Genomic DNA, 17,592 nt, shown 5'->3' with positions numbered 1-17,592 from the left:
TAACTATCCATTAAGTCGCTAATGCGTCACCGACTTTGGGAACTAAGATGTTAAGTCTTTTGTGCCTGTTAGTTACACTGGCCCTGTACAAACCGAGACACAATAACATTGCTATAAAATATAATTATAATAAGTGATTGGTATTTACTCAAACAAGCTTTACCAAGTGAGGTCCCGTCGAGAATTTAAAAAAATAATAATAATGACATTTTATTTAAAGAAATATCTATTTGCAAGTTTGCCTTTCAACTGAATAAAATTTACCAACAACTATATCCTATATATTTTATATAATTCTATTTTTATAAATAGCAACACAGTAAAAACGTTCTATTTAAAGCATTTCAACATGAAAGCGAGAATAGAAGAGGTAGAGCTCTACATGTAAAAGTAATTCTTCCATTTCATTTCCCTTTGAGATGAACACGGCATTTCAAAACAAACAAATCGTCTAATCTCGTTCGTAATTAATCAGAATAAAACAAACCATTGGATTTACACACAAATTCTTTGTTCGTATTGGACTCAATTTGTTATAAATAAAGCAACAAACTGCTTATCATGCAAGGGTTGTATTTTTATATGATACAGATTATCTTTGAATTGTTTTACTGTGATAATCATTATTATTTTTTGCCGATTCTCGATAGAATCTACATTCGGAACTGTTAGTGGCGGCTTTAACGTTTAACAGTCAATAGATTTTTGAAATCATACCCAAGTTTTGAAAAATAAAAATATACTTTATATAAATTTGATAAAGGAAAAACTATTTTTTTTTATTCGACTATGATGAAGCAAAAGAAGATTATAGCAGTTTATGTATGTATACTATATAACATAAGTATGTTAATCAGTTCGTGTAGCCCCTAGTAACGTATCATAGTCTGATAAATGAGGCTTTATCTCAGAAACCCGCGTGTAAGACTTTGTGATGTCATCATGTCAGTTTAATTCCAATATGGCGGATATAGCTTGCATGATACGAACAATAAAAAAATACAAGTGTTAAATGTCTGCTACCAATTTATCAATAATATTTTTTTCTTTTAGATACGAAATGATCTGAGAAAGAACCGCATCGGAGGTGGTGCGGAAGAACCGTAGGCTTTGGTGCACTTTGGGAGTGGCTTATTTCCAGCCCCTAAGAAGAGCTCCGCTGAGCCACAAGCGGAGCACGGCACAGGAGGGGCCGCGGATGCGTTATATCAACACGATCCCGCAGCGTCTCTGATCCGTGCCGAGGACGGCCATCGCAGCGGTTTGAGTGGGTAAAAGTACCACATAAAAAGAGAGCCGGGTACCTTTCTGAAGGTTTCCACTGCGTGAAAAAAAAGACAAATTATCTAATTTTTTAATTTAAAATCTAGTGGATAATAGTTTTAAAATAAAATCTAGTGGATCGCAATTGGCTAAATAATAATAAAACGACATTTAATAATCGGGTTTTAGTTTTTTTAACTAATGAATGATTACTTTTTTAGAATGTCATTTAAGCACACTCGACATGATAATGTGTGTGCTGTAACTGTTCTTAAAGATGTGAAATAGGATCGGAAACTGCTTTTTAAAATAATAAAACGATGTTAGCGATTTTTTGAGGAGAAGGTTTGAAGCTTATTTCACCACGCTGCTCCAATTCGGGTTGGTCGACACACATGTGGCAGAATTTCAATGAAATTAGACACATGCAGGTTTCCTCATGATGTTTTCCTTCGCCGTCAAGCATGAGATGAATTATAAACATAAATTAAGCACGTAAAAAGTCAATGGTGCTTGCCCGGATTTGAACCCACGATCATCGGTTGAGATTCACGCGTTCTAACCACTAGGCCATCTCGGCTATAAAACAACACGATCATAAACGTAATAGAATAACATTAGAATGGGTTACTACCATACTTACATCACTCCTCATACTTAGACTTTTTTTTTTATAGAATAGGAAGGTGGACGAGCATATGGGCCACCTGATGGTAATTAGTCACCAAACACCCTTAGACATTGGCATTGTAAGAAATGTCAACCATCGCTTATAGCCAATGCGCCACCAACCTTGGGAACTAAGATTTTATGTCCCTTGTGCCTGTAATTACACTGTCTCACTCACCCTTCAAACCGGAACACAACAATATCAAGTATTGCTGTTTTGCGGTAGAATATCTGATGAGTGGGTGGTATCTTCCCAGACGAGCTTGCACAAAGCCCTACCACTGTACACGACTTTTATCAATTTAAAATCAACTAAACATGTTAATGTATGTATTTACAGTTACTGTAGAAATGTTATAACACATGCGTTAATATCTCATTTTGGACCAAAAAACTTCTCACTATAGATAGTGAAAAAAAAACAAAGTCTGAAATAGGTTGCTGGAAGCAATAAGTCTGCCTTTGCACAGTCTTTGTGCACTATAACTTAATCTGAAGACTATATTCTGTAAAATATTTAGATACAACTCGTAAGCAATAAAACTGTTCTCTTCTATTCTATAAAAACACTATGTTCAATTCTCACACCACTTCCATCTAGTTCCCTGTTCTAAGGTTGAAGCAGAATTGCAGCCACAACGTTAAGCGCAGATACCGCGCGTTCCTCTAGAGGAATGCTATTCGTGATTGTTCCGCGAATAATTCCCACCCTTCCATTATATAGACAATGCACCCTTTTTAGTCATTCAATGGAAGAAACTATAAAAAATATCCATACAACTTCATTGTAGTCCATTGTTTTGTAATGAAAAGTTTAGTCAAAAATATAGGTTTTACTGTGCCTCGTCAACAATGACTCATAGAACTTGTATCAATCATATTACTTTTATATTTTTAAATATTTATGTTCACCTTTATCTGCTAGTACGAATCAGATTAATTGATTGAAGATATAATTATGTTATTGGAAAGTTACTATTAGTACACAAAACATAACGAATTTGTCTGTCAAGATATTTTGAAAAGTACTTGAAGCGGTTCCAACGCCTGAACACACACCGTTCTTCGTATTACTATGCCACCAGGTACATAGCCCTATGAGAGTGTCGGAATATAGAACTTTGCGCATATAATAATCGCACTAATATCTCCAAGCCAACGTGGCCGAAATTAATCACTAATTTCCGACCACGGCTTAGTCCGCTTTTGAGAGAGAGTTGGTATACCGACTATTACCCTATGTCCTTTTCTGTAACGATAACGTATGAGGAGATAAATCCATAAAAACGCGTTAAACAAACAGTGCGTCGGTTTGTTACGTCGAAAACTAAATGGAGAATGGATAAACTAAGCACTGCTGGTTTAAAGCCTCCTATCCTCGAGGAGAAGGTATGAAGCTTATTCCACCACGCTGCTTCAGTGCGCGTTGGTGAATTATACATGTAGCTGAATTCAGTGAAATTAGTCACATGCAGGTTTCCTCACGATATATTCCTTCACCATAGTTAAGATTCACGCGTTCTAATTATTTTGCGTTAATTAAATTTTAGCATATAATTTTAATCAAATTTTCATAAATTTTTCTAGATCCTATTTCATAACAACGTACATATGTCAAAATTGAACCCGCAAAACGCTTGGGCTTGATTATGTAATAATTAATTATGTAACAAAGAGACAAACGTTCGCATTTATAATGTCAATAAGGTTATACAAATTGTAATCATTACCTACTATCACTATTATCGTGACAAAACTACCGCATTCCCATTTAGAACCACAAACCTAAAGACCGGACATTCCTGCAATATCGGGAAATACCAGACAGGTCTGGCGAGATGCTAGTCTGAAACTTAACTATCTATTTATGAGCAACCACTAAATACATTCCTTCAAACGATAGCTTATATAAATTTCCAATATATTTCTTACATCGTTATATAAAACGTGTCAGATACAATCAATGAAGGGTTGAGTACTGTTTTAATACTCAACCCTTCATCTTTCATTGACATATATAAATATAAAAACAAGAAATAAAAATAAAAATATTGATAACCAATGATATGAGCATGTGAGCTGTTTCAGCTTGAGAAGCAAATTTTGACATACATACTATTAATAAACATACCTCTATTCTATCTTTTAATGTTTCTACATAAAATATATAATACTGTAAAGAAAATATACTAAATTAATTATAATAATTTTAAAAGAAATTCTGAAAAAAGGCTTCGAAAAGCTCCAATTGGTTCCTGTCAACGGAAGATGTAGCTCTGTCCCGTTTTAAATAAATAAATAAATGGTTATGATTGCGTTTAAAACTCAAAAAGATATACATTTGTATGACAAAAATTTGAATTATACAAAAATATCTGCCTTTGATTCAGCATTACCAAATTCAGCTAAAAATATCTAAAATAGGGGAAGGGACCTTCGCCTAGCTTAGGGTTGGAGACATAAATATTAGGTAAAATATGTATATTCAATTCATTTAAGTATTCGCATCTTTTTATAAATTATACATTTGTAACCTTTTGGACAAAATTGGACCTAGGAGTTGTGCAAACATTTTTACAAAACATTAATATTTTTTTCAATACCTCATCTTATTGCATCTACTGGTTCATATTTCACCCAGAAAATCGGAATAACGATTTAGCGGGTAAATGCCGCCAGTCTTCAGCCACCATTTCACGCTGTCATAATAAGCGCAGTAGTTATTTTCATTTTAGTCTACATAAATAATTCTTATTAAACTTTTTTTTTAACAATTATGCTATAAAGTCTTGCCTTATATATGATCTTGCTATTAAATACACAAAATGTCTATACTGTACGTAAGCACGGTACTTAACCGCATACCGCATGAACAGTTGGTATCAACTGAAGCATTCAAAGAGCTCATCTCTTGCGGAATGCATCGTGAAATCGTTAATGTTACGTGATTTTTAGACGTACATTTACATAAACACGTTTTACAGCAATTCTCGAAGATTTGATATTTACAGTATCAAGAATTGCACACCTGTTTTTTTCACATTTTACATATAACATTTATTGGTTGGTTGGTTTTATGGCGAAAATTTTCTTTTCATTTTTTATATACAACATTATAGTGTAGAAGTTATAAATATTAATTCAGTTATAAAATGCTTTGTGAAAATATTGAATAATATATATATATAAATATGACAAGCCGGTTGGCGTGGTTAGTAGAGATATTTGCCTTTTCACGCCGAAGGTTGTGGGTTCGATTCCCATCCAGGACAGACATTTGTGTGCATGAACATGTCTGTTTGTCCTGAGTCTGGGTGTAATTTTCTATATAAGTATGTATTTACAAAAGAAAAGTAGTATATGTAGTATATCAGTTGTCTGGTTTCCATAGCACAAGCTTTGTACAAGCTTAATTTGGGATCAGATGGCCGTGTGTGAAAAATGTCCCAGGATATTATTATTATTAATATTTTCATTTTTTTTAATGAAAAAATGCGACCTATTTCTTGCAATTTTCTCGTCGAAATATATTACCAGAAGCTCAAAGAAATCAAAAGTTGCAAATATTTTACAATTATTATTTTTCATTTATTATTTTAATGCTATTAATATCACAAAACATTCTGAAACACATAGAATAGCTATAAGTACGTACATAAGGAGAAGGAATGCCTAAGATACATTTTTATATGGTATTGGACATATTTATGTATTCCAATTATTTATTTATTTTTGGAAAAAATATTTTAAATATTTTTATATACACTTTATCTCGTGCTCATTTAAATATTTATAACATTTAAGTATCACCGTTATTATTCAACAGTTTTTTTGTCGTGCATATTTTTACATGCTATATAATATTTTAGCTTAATGTGAATGATGAGTTAACTAAACAAATATTGTGAATCGCAATTTAATTACCTTTTCTCAATTAAAATTTTTAGCTTATTTCCGATCTATAATATCAAAGGCTAGTAATACTTCTACGCTGAGCTTACTTCGTACTTTTAGTAGTTTTGCCACTTAGATAAGATCACAATAACTTTGCCAGTACACATAATGTAATATATATTTATAGCTTCAGTAATCAGTAACAGCCTGTTAATGTCCCACTGCTGGGCTAAGGCCTCATCTCCCTTTTTGGGGAGAAGGTTTGGAGCTTATTCCACCACGCTGCTCCAATGCGGGTTGATGGAATACACATGTGGCAGAATTTCGATGTAATTAGACACATGCAGGTTTCCTCACGATGTTTTCCTTCACCGAAAAGCACGAGATGAATTATAAACAGAAATTAAGCACATGAAAATTCAGAGGTGCTTGCCCGGTTTGAACCCACGTTCATCGGTTAAGATTCACGCGTTCTTACCACTGGGCCATCTCGGCTCAATTTTCTACGTTTCAGAATTTTCAAAAATCAAATATTCAAAAGATAAATACTATCTATATAGATTATATTAACCATAGACAAATGAGCTGAATCTTAATAACGTTATTAAAATCTTTTTTTTTTATAGAATAGGAAGGTGGACGAGCATATGGGCCACCTGATTGTAAGTGGTCACCAAACGCCCTTAGACATTGGCATTGTAAGAAATGTCGACCATCGCTTAAATAGCCAATGCGCCACCATCCTTGGGAACTAAGATTTTATGTCCCTTGTGCCTGTAATTACACTGGCTCACTCACCCTTCAAACCGGAACACAACAATATCAAGTTTTGCTGTTTTGCGGTGGAATATCTGATGAGTGGGTGGTACCTACCCAGACGAGCACAAAGCCCTACCACCAGTAGATATAGAGTAGAAATATCTTTATATTTTATGCTTTCATTATTTCAGTACTCTTTTTCGAACTTTAACATCTAAACGACTCGAGACTACTTAAGTAAGTAATTGAAAAACGCACACGACAGTTTGAAATACGGAGACCACATCCCTTTCTATCCCGATCGAAGAAGTTTTATGTACGGAAACCGCGGCCATAAAGTTAATAGAGGACAAAATAAAATTCAACCATTAAACTGGTCCAGAACACATCTACAGATATACCATCAATATAAAAAGCCTTCAGAAAAGTAATGTTGAAATAATAATGTTTTAACGTTACGAATAATTATCACATAGATTGTATAATTTTGACGAGAATGAATATTTTTTGACGTCGTTATTTCTTTTAATTGACGGGCTGGTTGGCGTGTTTGTTAGACACTTGCCTTTCACGCCGCAGGTTGTGGGTTCGATTCCCACCCAGGACAGACATTTGTGTGCATGAACATGTCTGTTTGTCCCGAGTCTGGGTGTAATTACCCAGTTAGCAACATAAGGAGGGTAACACCCTTTTAATGTCCCACAGCTGGGCTAGAGCCTCAAGGTTCGGAGCTTATTCCTCCACGGTACTCTACTAGTCTAGACTAGCAATACAAACATGGCGAAATTTTCATAAAAAATCAGGATGCTTCCCAGGACTTTAACGCACAATCTTCGATCAAAGCTTACTGTTCTGATCACAAGGGCACGAGCAAGAACAAACGAGATTTTGTAATTTTAAAATTGAAGCAAACATTTAATACAGAGAACAAAGGCATGGACACACATGTCTATGGATAAATTGTAGTATAATAAAAAAAGCCACAGGGCCATATCAGCGTGTTTTTTGTTGAGCAAAAATAAATAATTTAACCCAAATAGTAAAAAGCCTATGAACGGTGGTGTATACCAAGACGAGCATACTGTTTATTAGTAGTAGAGAGCTTTGTGCAGATCATTCTGACTGACCACCACATACCAATTATTCTACCGTAAAATAGTAATATTTTGTATTCCTGTAATTCGGTTTGACGGGTAAGCCAGTGCAATTAGGGACACCTTAGATCTCGTGATTAAATTGTTTATAGTGCTTACAGTGCCATTATACTTGGACAAAACTGACCAATCAAGGTGGATCATTTATTCGTAATCCTATAATACACATAATAAAAATACCTTACATATTTTATTATATTGAAGATTATAGATGATATAATTATGCAATGACTTTAAAAAATTAGAATTATTAAAATTTTCTCATTATACCGTATTACCGATTAATTGCCTTTCTCCCGTCACTAGAACGAATGTGACAGGGCGTTAAATGGCGTCTAACGACCGAAATTAATATAATGTCATTCAATTTAATAGTTATTGAAACAACATAATACATATTTAATTAAAGTTGTTTATGATACATTATAATTAGATATCATAGATCAAATTTATTATCAATTTCGGCCGTAGGATGTTTTTCGCACCTACCTACTACAAAGCCTAAGTATAGACGAATTTAATTGATGGTTTTTGGAGATAGTTTATCAAACACGTCCTAACACATCTTAGAAATGTCGTAAGTTATGATACGCTTATTTTCCACAGATAATAAAAAAATTATTTTTTTCAACAATATTATAACGTAATATGTCTCGCAAAAAGACAGAATCTGTATAGAAGTTATATAAAAATCTTTAAACTGCTGGGTCCCACTACTGGGTCTCCTGGTGACGGAAACGTTGGTTGGTTGGTGGTTCGTGGGGCGAATGAAACGTCAAGATATATAGATAACGTCCCAGGGACACAAATTTGCTTGTCACGTGAAAAATTGTAACGCGACCAATTCCCTTCGTCCCATTTTCCTTCGTTATAGTTGAAATGTCCAAATATCTGGGATGTTACGCTATAAAATATAATCTATATAAGTGCCAAGACGGCTGAGTCATTAGAACACGTGCATCTTAACCAATTATTGCAGGTTAAAAACCAAACAAGCAGCGATGAGATTTAATGTGCTTAATTTGTGTTTATCGAGCTTGGCGGTGAAGAATATTGTTAGATAACCTGCCTGTGTCGGATGTAAATCTGCCACATGTGTAACCAACCCGCAGTGGAGCAGCATGGTGAGTTTAGCTCCAAACGTTCTTCTCATTAGAAGAGGAGGCCTTAGTCCAGCAATGGGACATTTAGAGGCTGTTACTTTACTTTTACTTTTTTAATTGACTCTACTAATTCTTCGGAAGCTGACGTAATTTATCTTAAATAGTCAACGGATTTCATAACTACTATCTCGTTCGCTTTCGTGTACAGGTGCATATTTTGTTTTTCTATGAAATTCTTTGTGTGGAGTTCTCGAGCTATAATATAAGTATATACCTATATTATAGTTATATATCTGTATACAAGTATATGCTTGTATATATATAGAAATAGTCTGTTGTGATATATTTGATACTTTTGTGTATTTCATAAGTAAATCTCTTTTAACGATTAAATTTCAATACTATTACTTATTTATTTTTCAAATAATATAAAATGAATATGTCAACATTGCTAATAATTCCACATACATATATAACCAGCTGCCTATCCCGACATCGTACGGGAATTTTTTTTTGTTACAAAAAAATCCTGTTTCCCGTCCGTAGCGCCACCTACCGAGCCCGATTTAACACATACAAAAATCATCAAAATCAACTCAGTCGCTTAGAAGTACTTCAGTGACATACATACATACAAAACAATTATATATTATGTAAGATAATGAATTGGTACCAAGGTAAGTGACAAGTACTAATATATACTAGTAAACCCGTAACCCGTAACAGCCTGTGAATGTCCCACTGCTGGGCTAAAGGCCTCCTCTCCTCTTTTTGAGGAGAAGGTTTGGAGCTTATTCCACCAAACTGCTCCAATGCGGGTTAGTGGAATACACATGTGGCAGAATTTCAGAGAAATTAGACACATGCAGGTTTCCTCGCGATGTTTTTCCTTCACCGTAAAGCACGAGATGAATTATAATCACAAATTAAGCACATGAAAATTCAGTGGTGCTTGCCCGGGTTTGAACCCACGATCATCGGTTAAGATTCACATGTTCTTACCACTGGGCCATAAAATACTAGTAAACACAAATACATAATTCCTCTGCATCTAAAAGTTTAAATAAATATATAAATAGATTTATAATAACTAACTTAAATATTCAGATATTATTTTCAACAAAGAAAATTAGCTCATTTTAATGAAATACTGAAGTAACCTAAAACAAATGCTATCCAGCTACAATCTTCGAAACTAAAACCAAAACAAAAGCTTGATAAAAATTTTAAATATGAGTATTGTATTAAAAAACACTGAAAATAAAGAATTTAAATAAATAAATTCCCTAACACAGCCAGGCTTCATGTACATAGCATCTTAGACAGCCTCATAAAATGTCACCCTCGTATAAAGACGTAATGGCATCGCGCAGACAAGAAAAAACGAGCTTACAAATGTGTATCGATATTGTATTGCCATAATACAAAATTTAAATATAAATTAAAAATGGAACTTTACTACGTTCGTTATTACAACAGAATGAAGCTGCTCGTAGCGTAGCGTGTTGAGGGTAGCGTACACTAAGTAAATTCAAATGATAGCATACCTATTGTGTATCCATTCGCCTTTTTATTACACAAAACTAATCACGAATGTGTACACTTACGATGTCACTTTACGTGTTTATTGTAATTTAAAAAGTGAAGGCTTAGATTATGTAATTAGATCAGGTTGTAGGACGCATGGCGCGAGCTAGGCGCGCTGAATACGACTGCAGGCAGAAATGGCGGCGGCTTGCGCGCGCAACCCGCCCTGCGGTTAAGTCGGCGTGCCGTTAACTCAGTTAGGCGGATTTTTTGTCTTCCATTGCGCTTAGCTCTTGCTTATTGTTTTTACCTATATTGATAGCATACAAAATGTTTACTTTATACACGTGACAGTCTCATAAATGTTTGTACTAATGTTTCACTTAGTGTGGGCCTTACATATTATTTTATAAATAAGTTACAAAATATTAAAACTTTTAAGAGTAACTATTGCTTGTTATTTTAGAAGTTCTCCATAAACTCTTCTCCTTCACTTAATGTTTTAAAAAAAAAAAACAACCATTTCTCAATTACATACTTTTATAATTGAACTGAACATTAGACCATTTCTCACTACCATATCTTATAATAGGCCGTATTTATAAACATCTAGCATCAACAGAATTTGACAAATATTTAACCACGATTTTAACTAATAATATCAATTAAGCGCAACAACAGAACCGTACCTTAACCGAAACAAAAGGCTCACACTTTGTAACATTCAACGTAACCATCCACCCGCAACACTTTTCAAGTCTACGCCTACACAAATACAGCATCCATTGCGTATACACTTACATTTTCTTAATATTATGTCTTAACAAAACAGCAATATATGTTGAAGATAAGAAGATCTCAAGAAAATAATACAAGACAAGTCATCGTTGGAAAAAAAGCGTTGATTTTCGTAAACGAAATTTCCCGTTGAGAAGTGCAGTGAGGAGTCGAGTAAATTCTTTGTTGGAGCGAGCAATAAGGGCGGGAACATAAATTCAACAGTTTATGCTTTCGAGGGGCGGGGTGGAATTAATACACGTGCTGTTTATCGAGGCTGTGCTGTAACTTTTGACCCCCTACAGCATTTACAACACTTGGTGCAAGATATATTTTTGTGTATTTTTTTTATCTTATCCAATTTGTTCAATTATAATTTGATGCCTACAATACCTGTTTATGCTGAATAAATATTTTCTTATTCTTGCCCTTGATACAAAAAAAACAATGCTATTTCCTAACGCGATTTGTATAACATCTAAGTATCGGTTGTTTATTGAGCCGCCGTCAGTCAATTATTTTAAGACGACTTTCGGGCTTAAGAAACTATCGTTTTCATAATTGAATTAATATTCACTTAGATACATGAAAAGTTGTAGGCTAAAATTGAAAAAAGTAACAATAATAAAATTTATATAATTTCGACAAAATAAGTAATTAGTATAATTTTAATAAAAACTGCCGTTTTTATTTTAATAAAAACTAACGTTTTTATTAAAATTATTCTAATTACAAGTACAGACTTGTTCAGTGTGTAATATGTATCTTTGAATACGAGATGAAAATTGATTCATCTTATTTTGGCTTATCGAACCAGTCTACGTTGGGCAAAGGGCACTTTACAAAAATAGTTTGTTACGGATAAAGATTTTCAGCTTGATCCGCCCAGGCGTCTATAAGGAATTTGAATATCTTCAGAACCGCACACACGACATTTTTAGTAAGAAAAAAAATTATAGTACATTTAGTGTACTATAGAAATTTATATTCTCAATTCTCTTTCAGGTCGCTCGCTGAACCTCAACGAACAGGGTCTCCTCCGGTGCACTTGATCGGACCGTGGAAACGCTCGTAATCACAGACTGGAACTCCGAACTTCACCACCACCATCAAACACACATCAACGTCAAACATCGCTACAACACCGTCACCTCAAATCACCATCCTATCAACGCATCTTTTTCTCATTCTCGCCAGCTTGACGGTACCATTGGAAGCAACAAGTATACACGCGCGCTTACAACAAAACATCAACAGCAGATGCCCCGCAGCTACTCCTTCTGTACCTAGACATCTGTTAGATAAAGACCTTCGCAGAGCAGGTCGTTCGCTGGACCCCCCGAATGGGGTCTTATCCGGTGCGCTTGATCGCCCTGCGAATGAACTGAGAAGCATTAGAGACATCTGGTGCACACATCCAGGGATCTTCCCGCCCCAATACCCGTCCGTAGCGACGGACGGCGAAACAGGATACTATATATCTACCATCAAGTTCGGAAAAATTGTCTTTCAAATGTTATTAATAATATTATTCAATGTTTTTTGGATTAATAATGATGGCCTAGTAGTTAGAACGCGTGAATCTTAACCGATGATCGTGGGTTCAAACCCGGGGTTCTGTATTAGTTGTTAGTGGAAACTTATTTAGATTTATATTATCTTGTGATCATTTATTATTTTGTTTCTGTACTACTTGTTTCCCGAATTAAAATTAAAAAAAAAAAAACATTAAAGCAGGTGATCATTTTTAAACAAATATCAATAATTACATATTTTAAAAATTCTACTATTTCTTCACAACATGCTTCCAGTATTAAACGATTAATAATAATAATAATAGATGCAAACGTGTCGTATGGAGTGGCATGTGTGATTTTATTTTCCCCGCTATATATTTGACTAAACAAGTTCCAAGGCATGCATTCCTAAGTCCGTTATGAAATCTAGATCTTTGGTTAGCAGTCCTTCATCGAGTGGAATTATGAGTAAATTTTGTTAGCTTCGTTCTTCGATTCGATTCGAATAAATGTAGAATAGTCAAAGTTGGATTCGAATTGAATCGGGAAGGTATCGTAATCGTAATATAGATTAGTAGAATTTTCTCTGGTCACACTCGATTATATCAGAGGCGAAGAAAATCGGTATGACCTGAAGCAAAGTCGATAACAAAACAAAAACTTATTTTTATAAAAATAGAAATGACTATATTATTGGTATTATAAGTCAAAGCTCTCCCTGAATTATTTAATCTCTAGCCATATAATTTAATATTTACTGTGAATAAATTGCACTATTGCATAGTTGAGTAACATATTGTTTAAATTCCTTTTTTTTCTTTAAAACTCTTAAACTTAATTTAGAGACGAATAAAATAATTTACCGTCGCAGGTTTAATTTTGTTAGTAAGGTGTTTCTTCACAAATATCGACATCCATAACATAGATAAAATGGAGCATAATATATGTCTTGTTTTAATATTTTCACATTTATATATATCAAAATTTAAATTATTTTTTATTCAATTAACAAAGTTTTTATTGTAACAAGGTAAAAATAAAAACACACGAGTCTAACATAGAAAGTAGAAACCGACCTTTTATTGAAGTCGATTGAAAACCGTTACAATTATTGGCATTAAGATTTAAGTTTAATTTTACTAAATTTATAATAGGGCTCGTATAGTAGAAATGACTTAGTATTAGGACTTTTAATATTAATTAATGATTTATTAAATTATAATAAAAAAATCCTTACGACAAACTTACAATACATACAAGTCTAAGGTTCTCACCTGAGACGTGTATGAGGTCATACACGTTATCAGGATGGTCGAGTGTAAGGTTTTACTGATTTTTAATAATTATTTTGAGATTTTTAGAAAATAATGGTAATATTTTTAACTAAATTAACTCTGGTTGGAAATTAATGAGCGAAAAAAAATACGCGATATAAAAAAAAGAAACAAAACACGGAAACATGGACTCGTTCGATGGTTGCTGAGGTGATTGCAGGAATTCCAATAAAAATTGTAATAGAATTGTAAAATATTAATTAATAATAAATTATATAACGAGATAAGTGTGAAAGAGAATAAAATGTTAAAAGTAAATGAGAAGGATTGTTTAAGTGGAGTATTGTTACACAAGTAAATCCGATTTATATTAAAATATCCTCAAGCCAATGCCTAAAAAAGCATACATGGCCCGGGGTAAAAACGCGTGAATCTTAACCGATGATCGTGGGTTAAAACAAGGGCAAGCACCACTGAATTTTCATGTACTTAAATTGTAATTCATCTCATCGCCGCGTCGCGTTTGGACTCTACTACCACTTACCATCAGGTGGAGTAGAGTCATTTGCCATCCCGGACATATATAAAAAAAAAAAAAATCTCATCCTTTACGGTGAAGCAAAACATCGTGAGGGAACCTGCATGTGTCTAATTTCACTGAAATTCTGCCACGTGTATTCCACCAACCCGCATTGGAGCAGCGTGGTGGAATAAGCTCCAAACCTTCTCCTCAAAAAGGGAGAGGAGGCCTTAGCACAGCAGTGGGACATTCACAGGCTATTACGAAAAAAATGCATAAAAGCCAAAAGCTAAGCCAACATGGTTTAAATTACATTTATTGCGATGCATTCCTCAATGTAGTGGTATTTACACAACTTGATAAGAAGTAGCCCCTGCCAATTAACATTATCATCTTAACTTAAGACAAGTTGTTCATTCCTTACATTGCTATGTCCCTTGTGTCCGTAATTACACAGCACAATGCTAAGTAATTTCCGGTAACCACTGCCTACGGAAATTGCTTGGCTTCGCCGCGGCATAACTAATTCCATATCGGCTTATTATTATTAAATTTGAATACTAGTGAGTTTAAGAGAATCATAATATACAAGCTCTTAATATTTTAATTATAATATATGGGACGTTTTATAATTAAAAACCTTCTCAAAAGAGGGGAGGAGGCCTTAGCCCAGCAATGGGATATACACAGGCTGTTACTGTTACTGTTACATAGGACGTATGTATGATAATTACGTATTTAATTGTTATTATTGAGTACTTATTACAGATGGGAATATAATATGTAAGAAAAGTCCATTAATATACTTTAGATGACAGCTTATATTTTACTTTTATTGCAATGCACTGTGATAACTATTACACGACCATACATAACTTAATATTTAGGTCTCCATTTAACTTTTTAATATTTAAAAATACCTAATATCAACCTTGATAACAACGTGATATCCATTTTAAGCCAATGTTAATCTTAATACAGAAACAAATTATTCAAAAATTTTATTATATTAAATAAAAATAACTGAAATAATAATTGCATAGATTATTCATTAAATATAAGTTATTAGCGAGAAAATTAAAATAGTAGAATTTGATATCGTACATGTTACTGAACGCCCCATTACCGTCAATTTGACGTTTTCGTTCATTCCAATCGCCAATGGCACATTGAATCTGTTTTTAATTTAAGGGTCAGAAAATAGTAAATATTTCGGTACTTTTACGAAAAGAGACAAAAATCACAATTGCTTAGCTTAATATGGACAAACACTAACTATGACTTCTCAGTATAAAAAGTTTACCAAATTAATAGCTAAATGGCCGGTGGACAGTTCTAAAGGTGATAGGTTAGTTGTACTATTTATATATAAATACAAATCTCAATTATATATATCATTACAAATAAAATATAACCTTATTAATTTTCAGGGATCTTGGCAAGTTCATACGAGAAAAAGTGAAAGTTGCTTTTGAATCGTCAAACAAACAAAACTTAGACTCTGAACTGTGTACCCGTCAATACAACGCTCTAAACAAAATAGCAGACAACCATTATAGGGATAAATATAAAAGAACCAACCAAAGCACTGCGACCGGCTTGAGCACTGAAGAGTGTAACCTCATATTATCTAATGAAGTATTAACATATCTGAAGGAGGAAAACAAGGGTTTCTTTAGAAAAATCTTCCAAAAAGATTCACAATGACTTTCAAGCAAATAAGATACCTGAAACATTTTATAGCACGCAAGCTTCATAATAAAACCTACAAAGATCACACACCTGTTATGTTAAATGAAGTAATTAAACACTTAAAACCGAATGACAATGAACTATACATTGACATGACTTTTGGAGCGGGTGGACACTCTAGAAAGATCCTCGAATCAGCTAATTGTCAATTAATAACATTAGATAGAGATCCCATAGCTTATGAAAAAGCAAAAAAACTATCAGAAGAATATCCAAATAGAGTAATCCCACTGTTAGGAAAATTTAGTGAGCTTCCTACACTTTTGAAGAGTGTTAATATTAAACAGTCTTCAATAGATGGCATATTATTTGACTTTGGTTGCTCCTCTATGCAACTAGATAATGGTGAAAGAGGTTTTGCTGTTAGCAAAAACGGTTACCTTGATATGAGAATGGATGCTGGAAGAGATCCTAATCAAATTACTGCTCGGGAAGTTTTAGCAACTGCTAACGAACATGAGCTATACAAAATTTTCAAAGTATATGGTGAGGAGAAAAGAGCAGCAAAAATAGCTCAAACAATAATACACGCTAGGTATATGATAAAAAATATAGATACAACACATGAATTGGTCGATATTGTAGATTCTTGCTGCCCAGATGAATTCAGATTAGATAAACTACAAAGACCACAATCAAATGCAACTAAAATATTTCAAGCATTACGCATATTTGTTAATAATGAACTCAATGAACTTAACTATGGTATGGTACTAGCTAAATATTATCTAAAAATAAATGGAAGGTTGGTTACAGTATGCTTTCATTCTCTTGAAGATACAATAGTTAAACGACATATTGCTGGGAATATAGTAAATGAAACGGCTAATCCTGTCCCATTGAGATATCTCAGTCCTATGTTAGTACAAGACCAGGAAACAATAAATCAATTCTTAGATTCGCCATGGAAAGCAATAAACAAACATGTTGAAGTGCCATCTGATGAAGAAGTTGAAAGAAACCCGAGGAGTAGGAGTGCTCGGTTGAGGGCTGCACTTAAAATAAAATAAAAAACCATGCTTTTAAATTTAGAAGCATGTATTCATTGATGCAATAATACATAGGACGAGATTTTTAAATGTATAAAGGTTACTTTAGTTGGACAATTTCAACTCAATATAACATGTAGATAATTTTAGATTGTAATGTAGAAAAATAAATAATATTTATAGTTTTGTTTTTTTTATTGTGTACCTTATACAACTAAAATAGTAATAACTTTCAATGTAGGTATATCTTCTAAATTATTAATATTTTAATTTTCTGATACATGAAAATAAAGATAATAATTTTTTTAATTTAATTAATTGACATAAAAACATAAGATTTTTAGGCATTAGCAGTAGACACTTTGATGACAAGCAATTCATTGATTTTTGGGAT

At 33.5% G+C, this 17,592-nt stretch overlaps 2 protein-coding genes across 7 annotated transcripts in view; one reads left to right on the top strand and one right to left on the bottom strand.

Annotated features, from left to right (window-relative positions):
- The window catches only part of LOC126776084 (neurexin-1), a 194,486-nt gene extending 183,957 nt beyond the window's left edge, over nt 1–10,529 (bottom strand). For all 6 annotated transcript variants that reach the window (XM_050498358.1, XM_050498359.1, XM_050498360.1 and 3 more), the window contains exon 1: nt 10,390–10,529. The gene's annotated coding sequence lies outside the window, so the exon portion shown is untranslated. The remainder of the gene's footprint in view (nt 1–10,389) is intronic.
- Nucleotides 10,530–15,612: 5,083 nt separating this feature from the next.
- LOC126776130 (probable methyltransferase-like protein 15 homolog) lies at nt 15,613–17,384 on the top strand. The gene is made up of 3 exons (XM_050498431.1): nt 15,613–15,805; nt 15,888–16,126; nt 16,201–17,384. Exons 1-3 carry the CDS (start codon nt 15,735–15,737, stop codon nt 17,217–17,219), a joined length of 1,329 nt encoding a protein of 442 aa, XP_050354388.1. The 5' UTR covers nt 15,613–15,734; the 3' UTR covers nt 17,220–17,384.
- The last annotated feature ends 208 nt before the right edge of the window (nt 17,385–17,592 follow it).

The sequence above is a fragment of the Nymphalis io genome, chromosome 19, assembly GCF_905147045.1.
Source record: "Nymphalis io chromosome 19, ilAglIoxx1.1, whole genome shotgun sequence".
In the NCBI taxonomy this organism is placed as follows: Eukaryota; Metazoa; Arthropoda; class Insecta; order Lepidoptera; family Nymphalidae; genus Nymphalis; species Nymphalis io.
Note: the sequence above shows the minus strand (reverse complement) of the source record. Positions and strands in the feature narration are given on the sequence as shown.

Excerpts from the sequence above, each read along its gene's own strand:
- LOC126776130 (XM_050498431.1), top strand. The coding sequence starts at position 15,735 with ATGACTTCTCAGTATAAAAAGTTTACCAAATTAATAGCTAAATGGCCG. Across the intron at positions 15,806-15,887 it reads GACAGTTCTAAAGGTGATAG|GGATCTTGGCAAGTTCATAC; the intron begins GTTAGTTGTACT and ends ATTAATTTTCAG. Across the intron at positions 16,127-16,200 it reads TCTGAAGGAGGAAAACAAGG|CACGCAAGCTTCATAATAAA; the intron begins GTTTCTTTAGAA and ends AACATTTTATAG.